This window comes from Haliotis asinina, chromosome 13, assembly GCF_037392515.1.
Source record: "Haliotis asinina isolate JCU_RB_2024 chromosome 13, JCU_Hal_asi_v2, whole genome shotgun sequence".
NCBI classification, from domain to species: Eukaryota; Metazoa; Mollusca; class Gastropoda; order Lepetellida; family Haliotidae; genus Haliotis; species Haliotis asinina.
Genome location: NC_090292.1, coordinates 30,411,811 through 30,426,669, shown reverse-complemented (window position 1 = coordinate 30,426,669; position 14,859 = coordinate 30,411,811). Strand labels below are relative to the sequence as shown.

At 41.4% G+C, this 14,859-nt stretch overlaps 1 protein-coding gene across 1 annotated transcript in view; it reads right to left on the bottom strand.

The window, feature by feature from the left end:
- Nucleotides 1-9,027, bottom strand: part of LOC137260211 (uncharacterized) — a 34,416-nt gene extending 25,389 nt beyond the window's left edge. Inside the window, exon 1 of the mRNA XM_067797905.1 lies at nucleotides 8,954-9,027. Within this exon, the coding sequence (XP_067654006.1) occupies nucleotides 8,954-9,002 (49 nt within the window). The 5' untranslated portion in view covers nucleotides 9,003-9,027. The remainder of the gene's footprint in view (nucleotides 1-8,953) is intronic.
- Between the last annotated feature and the right edge of the window lie 5,832 nt (nucleotides 9,028-14,859).

Sequence of the window (14,859 nt, the reverse complement as noted above, 5' to 3'; positions counted from 1 at the left end):
GTTTCGGTGACAATGCTCATGATGTTGACTGCATGTTCTCTCAAAATCCTCACAGACCGCCGTAAATTGTGAGTGCGGCGTCAAACAACATACAACCCCAAACGCGGCCTCGGTATGAAATTTTCTACTTTACCACATACCTATATGTGCATATATATGTATATGTAACGTATCGCGTTCGGCACATGCCTTTTGTGCACTGTTATCTTACTCACTTTTTTTTTTTTATTATTATAATATTTTTGTTTTTTTAACTGAAGTGCACACCTGAAGGACTGCCGATCATTTTCCAGCCTCTGAATGTGGCGGACAACACATACACTGTACGTACGTCATCCAATGGCATACAGAAAATATGCACCTGCGCTTTGGGTATGCTAGCTGCTGTGATGGCCCAAATTGAAATGATATCTGTATCCATGGTTTCTGATCAGACATAGGGCTATCGCGTCGTAACACTAAAAGTGTTCAACTAATTGTTTCGGTGACAAATATATCTGGATATTGCCCTGGTTCTCACATTACGACATAGTGCAATAATCTAAGAGATATTGCTATGTACATTGTGATATATTGACTGGAAGGCTTCTGCCCAAGTGCATTCATCATAAATTCATGATAGCCTTCTCAGTGTTACATCATCTTGCTATGACATCACATCATAGTTTCATGCTCAACGTCCCCATCGTGTATGGTTGCATGCCAATGGTTTACAGATGAATAAAATGGTTTATAGCTAAAATCTCTAAAATTACTATTAACACGCCCGCACGTTAGCAGAAATGAGCGGGCCACTGTAACTTGATAACGGTTTACAGATGAATAAATTGGTTTATTGCTAAAATGGATAGAATTATCATTAACACGCCCGCGCGTTATCAGAAATGACCGGGCACTGTAACTTGATAATGCCTGCACAATGCTTGATGATGGGCCATTAACAAGCCCGTTGTAGCTTGTTGATAATGCCCAGAAAAATAGCGTTACCATTATAATAGAGCCTTAATGCGAAATGAAGTATTCCAACAAAGTTTTGCGAACATAATAATGAAGGTAATAGTACAAGCGATGCTTGCTTCAACGGAATGCACTTCAATGCAGTATGTAAATATTGTTACTGTTTGTCAGTGATACAACGCCAATATAAACCTGTGTTAACATGAACTGTTGCAAAATGAAGCAAAGTCACTAAGGCGACCGTAAGTCACTAAGGTAACCTTAGTACAGTGTTAAGAAACGGGAGTTTAAGCTAATCTTAGTAAAGGTGTTGCTTCGTCAGAGGCGCTCCAGGCGCTTTCAAGCGCCCTACGCAATTCATAAGTCATAGGCCGTTCCGATAAATCGATAACATATGTCTCATTATGAAAACAAACAAAACGACAACAAAATCTGAATTGTGAAATGGTCACTCAGCGCCAGCGACTCTACTGGTCAGTCAAAATAAATTGGTCCATTTAGTTCCTCCAAAATATCATCTATTGAAACCATTCAAACTTCACAGGACTGACAGCATTTGGTAGAATATTTGGCACTTTTGGGTCCACTTATAAAATATTTTAGGAAACGAACAGAAATCTGGCACTTTTAAAGCATGTTTCGTTATTTGATGGTTTATTGACTCTGAAACAATCTCGAAAAGTGTAACATTTTATAAGATATGATAAAACACATGGAAAATTAAAACTAAGGAATATCCGATACTGTAATCTGTGTGTAACTGCGATAAACAGCGATTGTGTGAACATTGTTTTACGCCGCTTTTTTCAATATTTAGGCAATATTACGGCGGAGAACACCATAAATGGACTTCTCATAGAGAGCCCATGTGCGAAACCCAGGCTTGCCATCAAAGGCGACTCAGCTTGTCGTAAGAGGCGACTAACGGGATCGGGTGGTCAGGCTCGCTGACTTGGTTGGCACATGTCATCGGTTCCCAATTGCGCACATCGATGCTCATGTTGCTGATCACTGGATTGTCTGGTCCAGACTCGATTATTTACAGACCGCCGCCATATAGCTGGAATATTGCTGAGTGCGGCGTAAAACTAAACTCACTCACTCACTCACCCATGTGCGGAATTGAACCCGGGTACCCGGCATGACGAGAGAACGCTTTAACCATTTGGCTCTCCCACGGCCGCGCAGTATATTGTCAACTTTATCCATCCTGGTTCTGGGAATGTCATTAATTAATTTGATATAATGAGAGGTCCGGGAACCAGGATGGACTTTATCCACATAATGCACCTATTACCACAAAATAAATGGATGAAGTGAAATTGAGTTGCACATTTTGTAATAACAAGATTTCTCAAACAAACTGTCAGTTCATGTGTTTCTACGGAAACGGAAGAATGCCAAGATTGCCAGGCTTCATTTGAGCTCTGTTGGGCAGATAAATCAAAGGGAGCTAACTCTTGATGACCCAATATATTGCAGAATCTGAACCACATGGCATTATTGGTATCCCGAGACACTGTACCGGGTTATACCGGTCGACTTGAACGCACAGTTCTAGTTAAATTGTCCGAGGTAGCAGTCAAAAACGAATTTGTTTCAGCCGGCATCTGTGTTCACACAGGGAATATGTCCGCATTTTCACAGTCAGAAAAACAACGACCAGAACATCCAAACAAGCTGAGTTACTTCCCTTTACTCGAATTATCACGGCAAAAACAATAGCCCCGGGTTGTGAAGAAAAACTTAAATCAACTGATAAAGAGAGGTCCATGTTCAACGTTTTAGTAATTAAGCCAGCGTGGTAGGCGCGGGTTTTGGATGGACTACGTTTTCCGACATAGTTCAAGGTCTACCTACGCACACAGGCTATGTAGACGTAAGGGCGGATATTGGTTTTATATCAACCCGTGTTTGCGTTGTCAAATGTCCAGTGTTGACCTTAAGCAAACGCTGTATACGTTCCACAGGCGGATCGGGGAGGAGGGGTTGCCGGGGGTCCCCTTTTTGTGTTGAAATTTTGATAAATTACCATAGCAATTTCGGGTAAAAGGGTAAAAATGAAGTGTGCACTCCCACCTTTCTCGAAAAGCTGTATCCGCCTCGGCGTTTTAAAATAACAGTAAATGTAAATGAGTGAGTGAGATTAGGTTTACGACGCTTTTTTTGCAATATTCCAGTAACAACGGGTTACACGTGGGCTTCAGCAACCCATCCTTGTCTTAAAAGGCGATCAAAGGGATCGGGTGGTCTGGGCCCTGTTTCACAAAACTCTCGTCAGCCTAAGATCTCGTAACTTTCCTCGTAGCACTTGCACCTCCTATGTTACAGTATACCAGGTGCAAGAGCTACGAGAAAAGTTACGAGATCTTAGGCTTACGAGAGTATTGTGGTTGTAGGAACCGACTGAGTGAGATCATCATTCCCCTCCGACAGTCTGCAATACGTCCAGTTTTGCCCCAACGTCAACGCCAGGCACGTCTTGCCTGGCGGAGAGGGCATATACGGATTGGGACAATCTACGACAAGATTGGGATGTTATTTTGTTCACTGACGAGTCGAAACTTCATCTGTACTGTTCAGATGGCACGGCAAGGGTATGTAGACGGAGACGTGAGCGGCATACTGACGCGTGGATTGTTTCCCGAGACAGCAGAACAGTCCCCTTATAAGCTGTTTCTCCGGACCTGTTCCCTGTCGAGCACGCTTTAGATGTAAGGGTTCGACGTTTACGTCAAGCATAGAATCGGCCATTGACTTTAGTCAAATTGGGACAAGCGTTGCTTCACACATGGAACAACATTCCCAGAACTTTCAATGTCTTCGTGTCGTGTACACGTTGTCATTGTCAAGCCTCCGTCAAGGGCAATGCACACGATACTGAATTTGTGACGTATGACACCAAATCTGATCAACTGAGTGTGACAATGCGTAATACCAAATCACGTAGATCTCGATATTACCCTGTCCATAGTTATACACCGAGTAAGGAAAAACACAATTCATATTACTATTGTTTGCATTAAAAAGCATAACAGAAAATACATAGTGAATTACTTTATACCAGTAGCATATATATGTATTCGTTAAGTAGTTTATCCGCGTAGGAACTGACTGTGAGAAACCCACACTTGTTACAGTGAGTGAGTGAGTAGTTTACTTTTACGAAGCACTCAGCAATGTTCCAGCTATATGGCGGCGGTCTGTAAATAATCGAGTCTGGACCAGACAATCCAGTGATCAACAACATGATCATCGATCCGATGGGAACCGTTCACATGTGTCAACCAAGTCAGCGAGCCTCACCACCCGACCCCGTTCCGACAATCATAGTCGCCTTTCATGGCAAGCATGGGTTGCTGAAGGCCTATTCTACCCCGGGACCTTCGCGGGTCCACACTTGTTACAAGGGTCCGTTAAGGTAAAATATCTGGGGTAGCATCTACCCCATTGCTGATAACCTCTTTGATCTGGTGTGTGGTGGGTCGAGCAATGGTACACATTGTTTGACGGGTCTCGAGTGTCCAGTTCAAACGCCGGGCTGTATGGAGTTAAACAAACGACAAACAGGGAACGAGTTAACATCACCCGCTATGTGTAAAGATACTGTGTTTGAACACTAAATCAAGTCGTATGATCAGTCATGCGTTATCAAAAGGGATCTTTGTCACCTGGTCATTCAGAGGTCACACATAGGCACATCCTTGTTGTATTGCACACTATTCCACGCTTTTTGCCATGGTAATCTATCTTGTTTGTGTTCCACAATTGAGTCCATCCAGGTAGCAAAAGTACTTTAACTCCCTATCATAGGTGAGCCAAGGGGGTTGGGGACTGGGGGGTCGGTGCAAGTAGGGTCACTCGGGTGAAAATGAAGTGTGCATCCCCCTTTTCTCAATAGTGGGCACCCCCGTCCACAAAAACTCTATCCACCCCTGCCTGTGGCCCCTAGTATGGCGATGTACCTTCAGCTGCTGGCGATCTGTAGCCTGTTATAGAATCCTGCTATGTACTCAGATTAAAAAATGAAGTGCCCGTACTTTTTTGGAGTATATATTGGCATATTTGGTATATGTTGCCCTAAATAGTGCAATTATCTAAACTTTACCTGCTGGTTATGTTTTCGGATGCCATACTCTAGTTATTTCACCTTCACGTTATGACAAGTGTTCCTTATCACTGTCAAATTTGTCCTTGTCTTGATGTGGCTAACAGAAATTGCCGATATGACGTCGAATACTCACTCACTCACTCAGTGATTGAAATCAACAAATCAGGCACACAGATTGACGCTATTATGCTACGGTGAATTCTTCGTGGCACATGACAAAATACAACTTGGCTAAAACACAACGTCCGGAGGAAAATGAAGAGAGAACAAATCCTAGTTGCCGGTCTTTCATCAATGTCGGGCAGTTTCCCTACGAGTTTCACATTTGTCTGTGACGTTTACATTTAACATAACTGCCTTTAATCACCTCGTCCTGCGATTTTGATCTCTAATATATTTATAAAGAAATAATCACATTCCTCTCGTGTCAACCTCAAACTGCCTTACATATTGTCTGTAAGCCATACTCAGCAACATTCAAGCTGTATGGCGGCAGTCTTCAGACAATCGAAGATGAGCCAGGCACGTATGTTACTTTAAATTTAGGCAATAGTTTAAATTTCAACACATCTTAAGTGATAAAAGCAATTGATAAATGTTTTACAAGTGTGAGCAAATCAACGTTTTGGGGGCGAGGGCAATGAATGTGTAATGCCGGACGCGTCCCAGTATCCAAGGGACGTAACTCTAAACCTGACGTAATCCGAATTCCACCACAGATTGACCCATTCCTGTTTTGGTTAATTTCTTCGTGTAGATGTTTACCACCGCGCCATGTAACGAATTTGAGGGAATCTTTGTTTATACACAGTGTGTTTATTTGGTCTCAATCTCTCAGTAAACAATGTTCAGATTGGCTTCTGAACCACCTCCATGTTGCTATGTTTCCCAGTGTTACAGCCACGGAGTCACCATGTTTGTTTGATGGCCAGATAGAAACAGAATCCTTTGTAATCCCACTGGAAAACACTGAAATGTGGACCAAACATTTTCCGATTTCAGGGGCATGTGTTAGCAAGTTATTTTCTTCGTTTCTGTGTCATCTCAGCTTTTTAATTGCTTACGAGTCAGTGAGTGTTCACGCTGCTTTTAGCATACTTCAACAATATCCAAGGGACACCAGAAATGGGCTTCATACATTGTACACATGTTGGAATCGATGTGAAGAGCGAACGCTTTAACCACACGAATTGCCGCTATTTCCACATATTGTAAATCCTGTTTTGTGTTTGCAAATTTATCTTAACCAAATTTATGTTACAAACAATAGCAACATTCTTGAAGCAAATTCAGTTTCTACCCTACGTGTCTCTGATACGGATCAGTCCAAACCTTCACCTTTTGGTGATAACGGTGTTCATTACATCAGTCACTAGTTTGTCCACTCTCGACTCGAATGCACGATAGCATGAGGCTCGAGTGTTTCTGGGCGTGGCATTCAACATCAGTTAACCGTTACCGATATATTATTGGTACGCATTATTCCGAAAAATGCAAGTCACAATTGTCACTCCCACGAATCAAGTTTACGGCAATATGTGTAATTGTTGTACGTGACCTACGCCGTGTTGGGTCGTAACCTCCCAAACGGCGCAAGGAAACGTTGAAGAAAAAAGGACAATAGGGTGTTTGCCTGTGGCACTGTTTTCTGAACGTTTACAAATAAGAAAGTCACTGTATGCCCCTCTCGAGGAAGGATGCATGGCCAAGCAGTTAAATAGTTCGCTCAACTGAAGACCAGAGTTCGAATCAGTCCACTGATAGTGTCCCCAGCCGTGACATTTCTTGAATATCAATATTGTTTAACAGCGACGCAAATCCTTATTCATTCAACCCTCGAGCTTAAAATGTGTAGCGGGTGTTGTAACAGACCACCAGGTGCTTGGTCACTGGGTCACCTGAAGTACAGTTATGTGCAGGTAATGTCCTCCAAAGAATGTACTTTGTGGCTCGAAATTCCTGAACCTTGAGATTTACACGGGCGCGCTTGAAGCAGGTGCGTTGGCCTTCGGGTAGAGAGTGCAGTTTGCGTGCACAGTTCACATATACCTCTTGTGCTATTCACGAAAGGACAGTATTTCGCTTTGCATTAAGTGAATGAGTTTAGTTTTACGCCGTTCTAGCAATTAATACTCCAACAATATCACGATGGGTGACACCAGAAATGGGCTTCATTGTAAATATGCAGTGAATCGAACCCAGGTCTCTGCTGTGATGTGCGAACGCTTTAACCACGAGGCTAAAACTGATAGAGTGAGTGAATGTTATTCGACGCCGCTGAAGGTAGTGGACTATATTTTATTAAAGTAGTTTGTAACTAATTAAGCCTGAACCAGATGAACCAGTGATTGAGAAGCGTTCAAGTCGTTGAGGTACGATGAGTGAGTGAGTGAGTTTAGTTTTACGTCGCGCTTAGCAATATTCCAGCTATATGGCGACGGTCTGTAAATAATCGAGTCTGGACCAGACAATCCAGTGATCAACAACATGAGCATCGATCTGCGCAATGGGGAACCGATGACATGTGTCAACCAAGTCAGCTAGTCTGACCACCCGATCCCGTTAGTCGCCTCTTACGACAAACATAGTTACCTTTTATGGCAAGCATGGGTTGCTGAAGGCCTATTCTACCCCGGGACCTTCACGGGTCTTGAGGTACGATGAGAACGAAATGGTCAAGCGTGACCATCCAGTCCACTTGGGGAGACTTATCCGAGGTTTTGAATTGGTTTTGGAAGGCTAAACAAGGTTCTTATTGAATGTATGATATTCCGATCGTCTCCGTCATAAACTGGAGATATTGTTGAATGTGGCGAATACAAACGAAAAAGCAAAGGAAATATAGTAGAAAACTATATCGTATATCCCTCCTCCACAACTTGCAAGCCTTCACACACAGAGAGAGAGAGAGAGAGAGAGAGAGAGAGAGAAATAAAAAAAAATAATGAAATAAAAAAATATTTAAAAATATGTATGCAAAACACACACTAACATTCCTTAAAGGGTAAAGCACGAGTTGTAACGTACATACTTCATTCACTAATATATTAGCTTCTTCAGTACTGTTATATTGTGTATATTTACCCAAGAGGTTGATGAAAACTGAAGAGTTCATCCACTCTACCTCAGCGACTGACCAGAAATCTGAACAGTTCGTTCACGCGACCCCAGCGACTGACCAAAGCACAGATCATCTCGTTCACTCTACCCCAGCGACTGTCTAGAACACCGAACAGTTCGTTCACTCTACCACAGCGACTGTCTAGAACACCGTACAGTTCGTTCACTCTACCTCAGCGACTGACCAGAGCACTGATGTGTTCGCTTACTCTCAAGTAGTTGAGGTAGTGACTCAGTATTTCGAACACATACTGTAACGGTTAATTTTAAACTTTAAGTCTTTGTAATTCACGCCTAATTTCCACGCCTATAGCTCCCGGTGTAATGATGTGCTTAAACAATTTCCCTTGTCAAGATCGTGGCAGTAGATGATTGACGGTGATAAAGGGCATACACAGAAACACCTGGTTAGCTGAACATCCACCTAGATATGTCAAAATAACGTTTTGTTTTCTGTTGTTTTGCCTAAATATCACATTCCACATATCTACGAAGGCACCAAAATATATGTATATTATTAAATTATTAAAATTAAATACCCTTTGCGTAAATGAATCTCGGCATTTTCATTCCGGTGTATTCCAACAAATAAAGGGTCAAGAAATTCAAACACGAAATTTGATTAAATAACATTCTTTCAATATATATATTAATTTTAAATTTAATTTCAATCAAGAACAAATAAATATACAAGTGATTTTAGATTATGTATAGGAAAACCATTTTAGCATACACAATATGTTATCGTCAGTGAGTTCTACCTACCTGGAAGAAGAGGCAAGAGAATTCGCCACATCACGGCTTCGTCCAACATCCAAATGCTACACAGACTCTCACAATGTTCAGAGACATACCTCTTGCTTAACTCGAATAACGATTACTCAAGGGAAGATAACTGCTACCTGCACCAAAATGTTTCATTTTGTTCATGAAACCGGTCGTCTTTTAATGATATAATTACGGACTGAATGAGGATATTAATTTTTTCACGGCTTCGAAAGCATATCACTAGGTAAATTTGAAGCAGTTATTAGACTCACAGCATTACATTTTCGTGTTCTTTCATATACAAAGGGAGGTAACTGGTAAGCGCCTGTATCTTTTGAGGACACGGAAAGCTTAATTTGAGTCTTGTCATTCTCAACATTGTCTCGACCGAGGGGTCAAATGTGTACACTGCGCTTGATAGCCTTTGTCATGTTAGAAGTGGCGCACTAACACGGCCGTATTTCCGATAAGTCGTTTGTTGACTTGTTGGAGGGTGCCAATGGCTAGTGGCTCAACTTTGTTTTGGTCCGCTGATACCTTGAGCAAGGGTTCTGGTCAGAGGGGGTCAACGCAGATTTACCCAGGGGAGGGGGTTATGGAGAGGAGGATATTGTGTGTTCTTGGAATCATGGAATTACAAGCCGTATTGTTAAAGTGTTTATGTCCTTATTGGATATTTCACACAAGTATCGTAGGCACTTCGGCGCATCTTTTATCAGGTATGAGTGCCTAGATTTTCGAAGTTCTCTTTACACGAAGATCGTCATAAATGTACGTAATTTACAACAATCTTAGCGCTAAGAGTACTTCGAAAATTTAGGCCTATTATTCAAATTATATTCCTGTTTATTCAAATTTGAAACCGATACGTTATTAGGTGTTTGAATGGCATTAAAGAGTGATACACATTAGGAAGAGAGTTTTATTGATGTCAGCTTCTTTATTATGAGCGACTATGCTTGTCGTAAGAGGCGACTAACGGGATCGGGTGGACAGGCTCGCTGACTTGGTTGACACAAGTCACCGGTTCCCATTTGCGCACATCGATGCTCATGCTGTTGATCACTGGATTGTCTGGTCCAGACTCGATTATTTACAGACCGCCGCCATATACCTGGAATATTGCTGAGTGCGGCGTAAAACTAATCTCACTCACTCGACTATTTACAGACCGCCGCCATATACCGGGAATATTGTTGAGTGCAACGTAAAACTAGTCTCACTCACTCACTCGACTATTTACAGACCACCGCCATATACCTGGAATATTGTTGAGTACGGCGTAAAACTAAACTCTCTCACTCACTCGACTATTTACAGACCACTGCCATATAGCTGGAATATTGTTGAGTGCGGCGTAAACCTTAACTCACTCTCATGAGGAACACGTTTCGGGGTATGTCGTTACTCCTACGTGGGGTGAGTATTAGGCAGAGAGCATATTACGTTCATTACGTGTCCAAATAGTACTGCAAGGGAGATCCAGTGGATCTTATCGGAGGTTTAACATGTACTCCTAAGCTTGCATCTGTAACAGCATCTCAGGCAAACGAGGCAATACTAGCAATTAACAGTTTTCACAGGAATGTTGGTATTTTTTTCCCTTTTCAGACCTCTGTAAGATATTCTATTCAATAGTTACTCCTATTTTATGTTATGGTTCAGAGGTCTGGAGATTATCGTACTGTAAAACTACCAAATCAGTACATCTTGTTTCTGCAAATATTTTCTTAAAGCTAACAAATCTAGTTCATCAAACATGGCTCTGGGTGAATGTGGTAGGTATCCACTGTGTACAGTGTGTGTATACAACAAAGCTTAAGGTTCTTCAGTACTGGTACCACTTATTGCAGCTACCAATAGATTACCATACCAGTCCTACCAGTGCTTAAGGCACTTGGTGAGTTCAGGAGAATTACATGGGCTAGTAAGGTTAAACATACAATATTTCAATGTGGTTTTCGTTATGCTTGGCTTAGCCACAATGTTCAGACTCAAAGCCTTTCATATCGAACAGAGGTGAAAAGAGAATTATTTACAGTAGTCATGGCATTCCTTGGCCTCTCCACCTAAATGTTATTTCTAGAAAGCCTACAAATCTCTGTGGAATGTTGAAAAGTACTGACGTTGTGATTTACCTCTACATGTAAGAACTGCAATCTCCAGATTTAGATACTCAAATTTCCGAGTTGCTATAGAAACAGGAAGACAAGGTAATATTGATAGACATCAAAGACTGCGTAGCGACTGTAAAAAGAATAATGTAAATTTACATATTTACATATATTTTCACCTATCACTTTTGTATTCAGTACTCAAAGACCGCAGGCATATAGTACAATATGTAGGCGTAGTATATAAAACAAGTTTACTCATGCATTAATTAATTAAATGATCGATATTATGCTTTATATAACTGTGGCTTTCAATGACGATTCTTCTTCTCTGAGTTTCACAGCAGGATAAGCAAACATAACAATATTCTGAATCATATCATGGTTTCTGGATTTTAATAAGGGGTAAAATGTGATGGACCTAATAAAATTCATGAAGGTACTTATTACGTAGTTTATCATATAATGGGTATACGAGCAAAAACTAATATTCGTTTTCTAAGCCATTAGTAACTGCATGATTTAAATAACCTACCTTCTTTTTATATGTTCACGTATCTACCCTTTTCAGTCCACAAATCATGTGATGATATTTGATAGTTTACTGGAATGTACACAACATGTTGATATTAGCAGCAAATACATTATTATTACTTTAAAGAACCCGTGCCACCGTACGTCTGTCGTTGATGAAAGCGTTCGCCCGTCGAGTCGAAGATCCGGGTTCGATTCCCTACATGGATACAATATGTGAGGCACATTTATGGTGTCCCCCACAATGCTGGAATATTGCTGAAAACGACGTATGACTTTACTCTCTCGGTCATTCTTGAGGGTCACTTTACTGTCGCAGTGGCGTTGCTCTGTAAATGGGCGATAACGTCTGGAGAACTTCGAGGTCTTGCGTTGACATCCGTTGAAAGCTGGCGATTGGCGTAACGGCTGTGTCTGCTCCTTCCTAGACCGTTGACGACGCTGACCATTAAGCGTTCCTTGAGATCCAACTTGCAGTTACACGAAACACAACCCCACTACACCACAAGGACCGTAATGTTTCAGACAACATGATCACGTGTTGTCTTTCGTTACGAGTGAGTTTAGTTTTACGCCGCATCAGTGGCATCATAACCATTTCTATTTATAATTAAAGGAAATATTGTTACAGATATGATGGTACTGTTTTTCAAACCAAAATAGCAATTCTTATCCTCCATATACAACACTATCAGCATTTGGCTTCACTTGTCAGAATGACGATCATGTGACCGTATAATATTCATTACTGTTTTTCACATCTCAAATGAAGGTAATTGGTTCGAGGAAGTTTAGTAAAATTCCAGCTATATGGCGGCGGTCTGTAAATATTCGAGTCTGGAACAGATAGTCTCCAGTGATCAACAACATTTGCATCGATCTGCGCAGCTGGGAACCGATGACATGTGTCAACCAAGTAAGCGAGCCTGACCACCCGATCCCGTTAGTCGCCTCCAAGCATGGGTTGCTGATGAACAGTTCTAACCCGGGTCTGTAACTGTATCGTAGTGCATGCACTTCTGATGGGGCTGAATGGGAATCCAATATTCTTCGCAGTACGGAAGCATGATGCCCAAATCTTCTGAGATACTGTGTGAAATTTAGTGTGCATTCCAGTCTGATAGGGTGTGATGTTTTGAACAAAATGTTAAGATTGTCCTTGGATTTAGGTGATGATTATTTAATGCTCATAGGTATTATTATGCTAATTTTTGTATAGCGCTTCCTTTCTATCTCGATCAATGGATGTTAACCTCAACGGCACATCGTATTTTCAAAATCATCTCCCTGGGGACCCGTAGCAGCTAGGCGCACCGAGATAATAAGACTTTCCCATCCTAGCAGGTACCCATTCACAGCTGGGCTGACTGGGAAACAGTCACGGCGCTTTCTCCACGTTTACTGTAAGTTACTGTACCTGCAATTTTGTACGCAATAATGTGGCATCCCTCTGGTCACATACTCAGGGATTCGTGGGTCCTTTTAAGTGCACAGGGTTGTGAACTGTACACTAGGGGTTGTGACAACACTGAAAGAATCTGCACACAAAGTTGTCTCCAAGGTTTTTACACCCAGTCACAGGTGAACTCGATCCCGGCACGTCAAGTTCGCTAGGTCACTAGCCTGGCACCACAGCTCGCCCACCGCGCCCATATTAATCCGTGTGCAATAATCGTTAGAATTGTCGTGATTATTATAGTTCTCATTATTGTTGTGTTTATATATTTCCATTGTTTTCATCATCGTTATAATATATCAACCTATATAACTTAATATTATTTTTCGTGAAAACATAAATGTCAGCAATAACCTAGGGAGCTGTGTCAGAGGTGGTTTTAAAGTGGTTTACGTGTCTGTCAGTAAAGCCCCAGGCAAGTGTGCGTCAAGAAATAAAAACTCCAGCTGAAAAGCTGGTCTGACTTGGGCATGTGTGCAGAAAGAGCTGCATACGTCTTGGGATGCGGCACGCCATCATAACGACCTTGTCGTTACAGATTCACAATGTGAAGGGCTTGGTGGGGTAGCCTAGTGGTTAGGGCGTTTGCTCGTCAAGCTGAGGACCCGGGTTCGAATCTGCACATGCGTACAATGTGTGAAGCCCGTTTCTTGTTTTCACCGCCGTGATATTACTAGAATACATCCGAAAGCAACGTAAAACTATACTCACCGACTCATTTAAATTTACTTTTCAAAGTATATTACCCTGGGTCTTCGGCGAACACGAGCGCGCGGGCTAACCATTAAGCTTCACCATCGAGCCTACACGGGTCTGGGTCAGTAATAGTGGTATTTGTTCAGTAAAGTGTTCTGCTAGGGTACGGTGTGCATCAACCACCACCAGTCTGACCCCCAGATCCCCTGAGTCTCCCCTTACGACAAGCACACATTTTGCTAACATTTTGAATGCCAATCATCACCTGAACAATGCCATTACGATGCTGTTCAGATATAACATGTACTATTATGTATTGAGAATACAAAGTTAAGCGCCACCCAGCATGTTTCCTGCTGGAACAGAACAGAAAAGATCCCTAAAAAAACCAACTATCATATTTTGGTTCAGTACCTTTCAGTTTGAAAACAAACCTATTTTTAATATCCTTTGATTTAAACAGGATGTATGCGCTTTTGGAAAACAGTTTGTATTCCTCGAACCAATTACCTTCATTTGAGATGTGAAAAACAGTAATGAATATTATACGGTCACATGATCGTCATTCTGACAAGTGAAGCCAAATGCTGATAGTGTTGTATATGGAGGATAAGAATTGCTATTTTGGTTTGAAAAACAGTACCATCATATCTGTAACAATATTTCCTTTAATTATAAATAGAAATGGTTATGATGCCACTAAATCAGTTAATAGATTAACCTTCTCTACATATGGATTGGTCTTCCCAATTATCGAAGCCTAATGATCACATCTTAGTTTTGAAATAGCCTGGCGCTTTACTTTTTATTCACGGTATATTTGTGATTTCGCTTTGTCGGTAAAGTATAGAATCTCAAGTGTGGACAAAGTACACTGCTTGCCTTCTCAGGCCATACAATTAAACAAAAAGAAATATGTTCCTTTCACGCATAATCCTAAATGGAAAATACCCTACCGGGCAAATGGCAGTTCCCTGGAAAATTAAATTCGACACAACAGTTCAAACCTTTACCAAATAGACTGAAAACAGTCACCAAAACACCAGAAAAAAATGCTAAAAAACTATTTGGTTTCCATGTTCAACACATCACCAACGAATAAG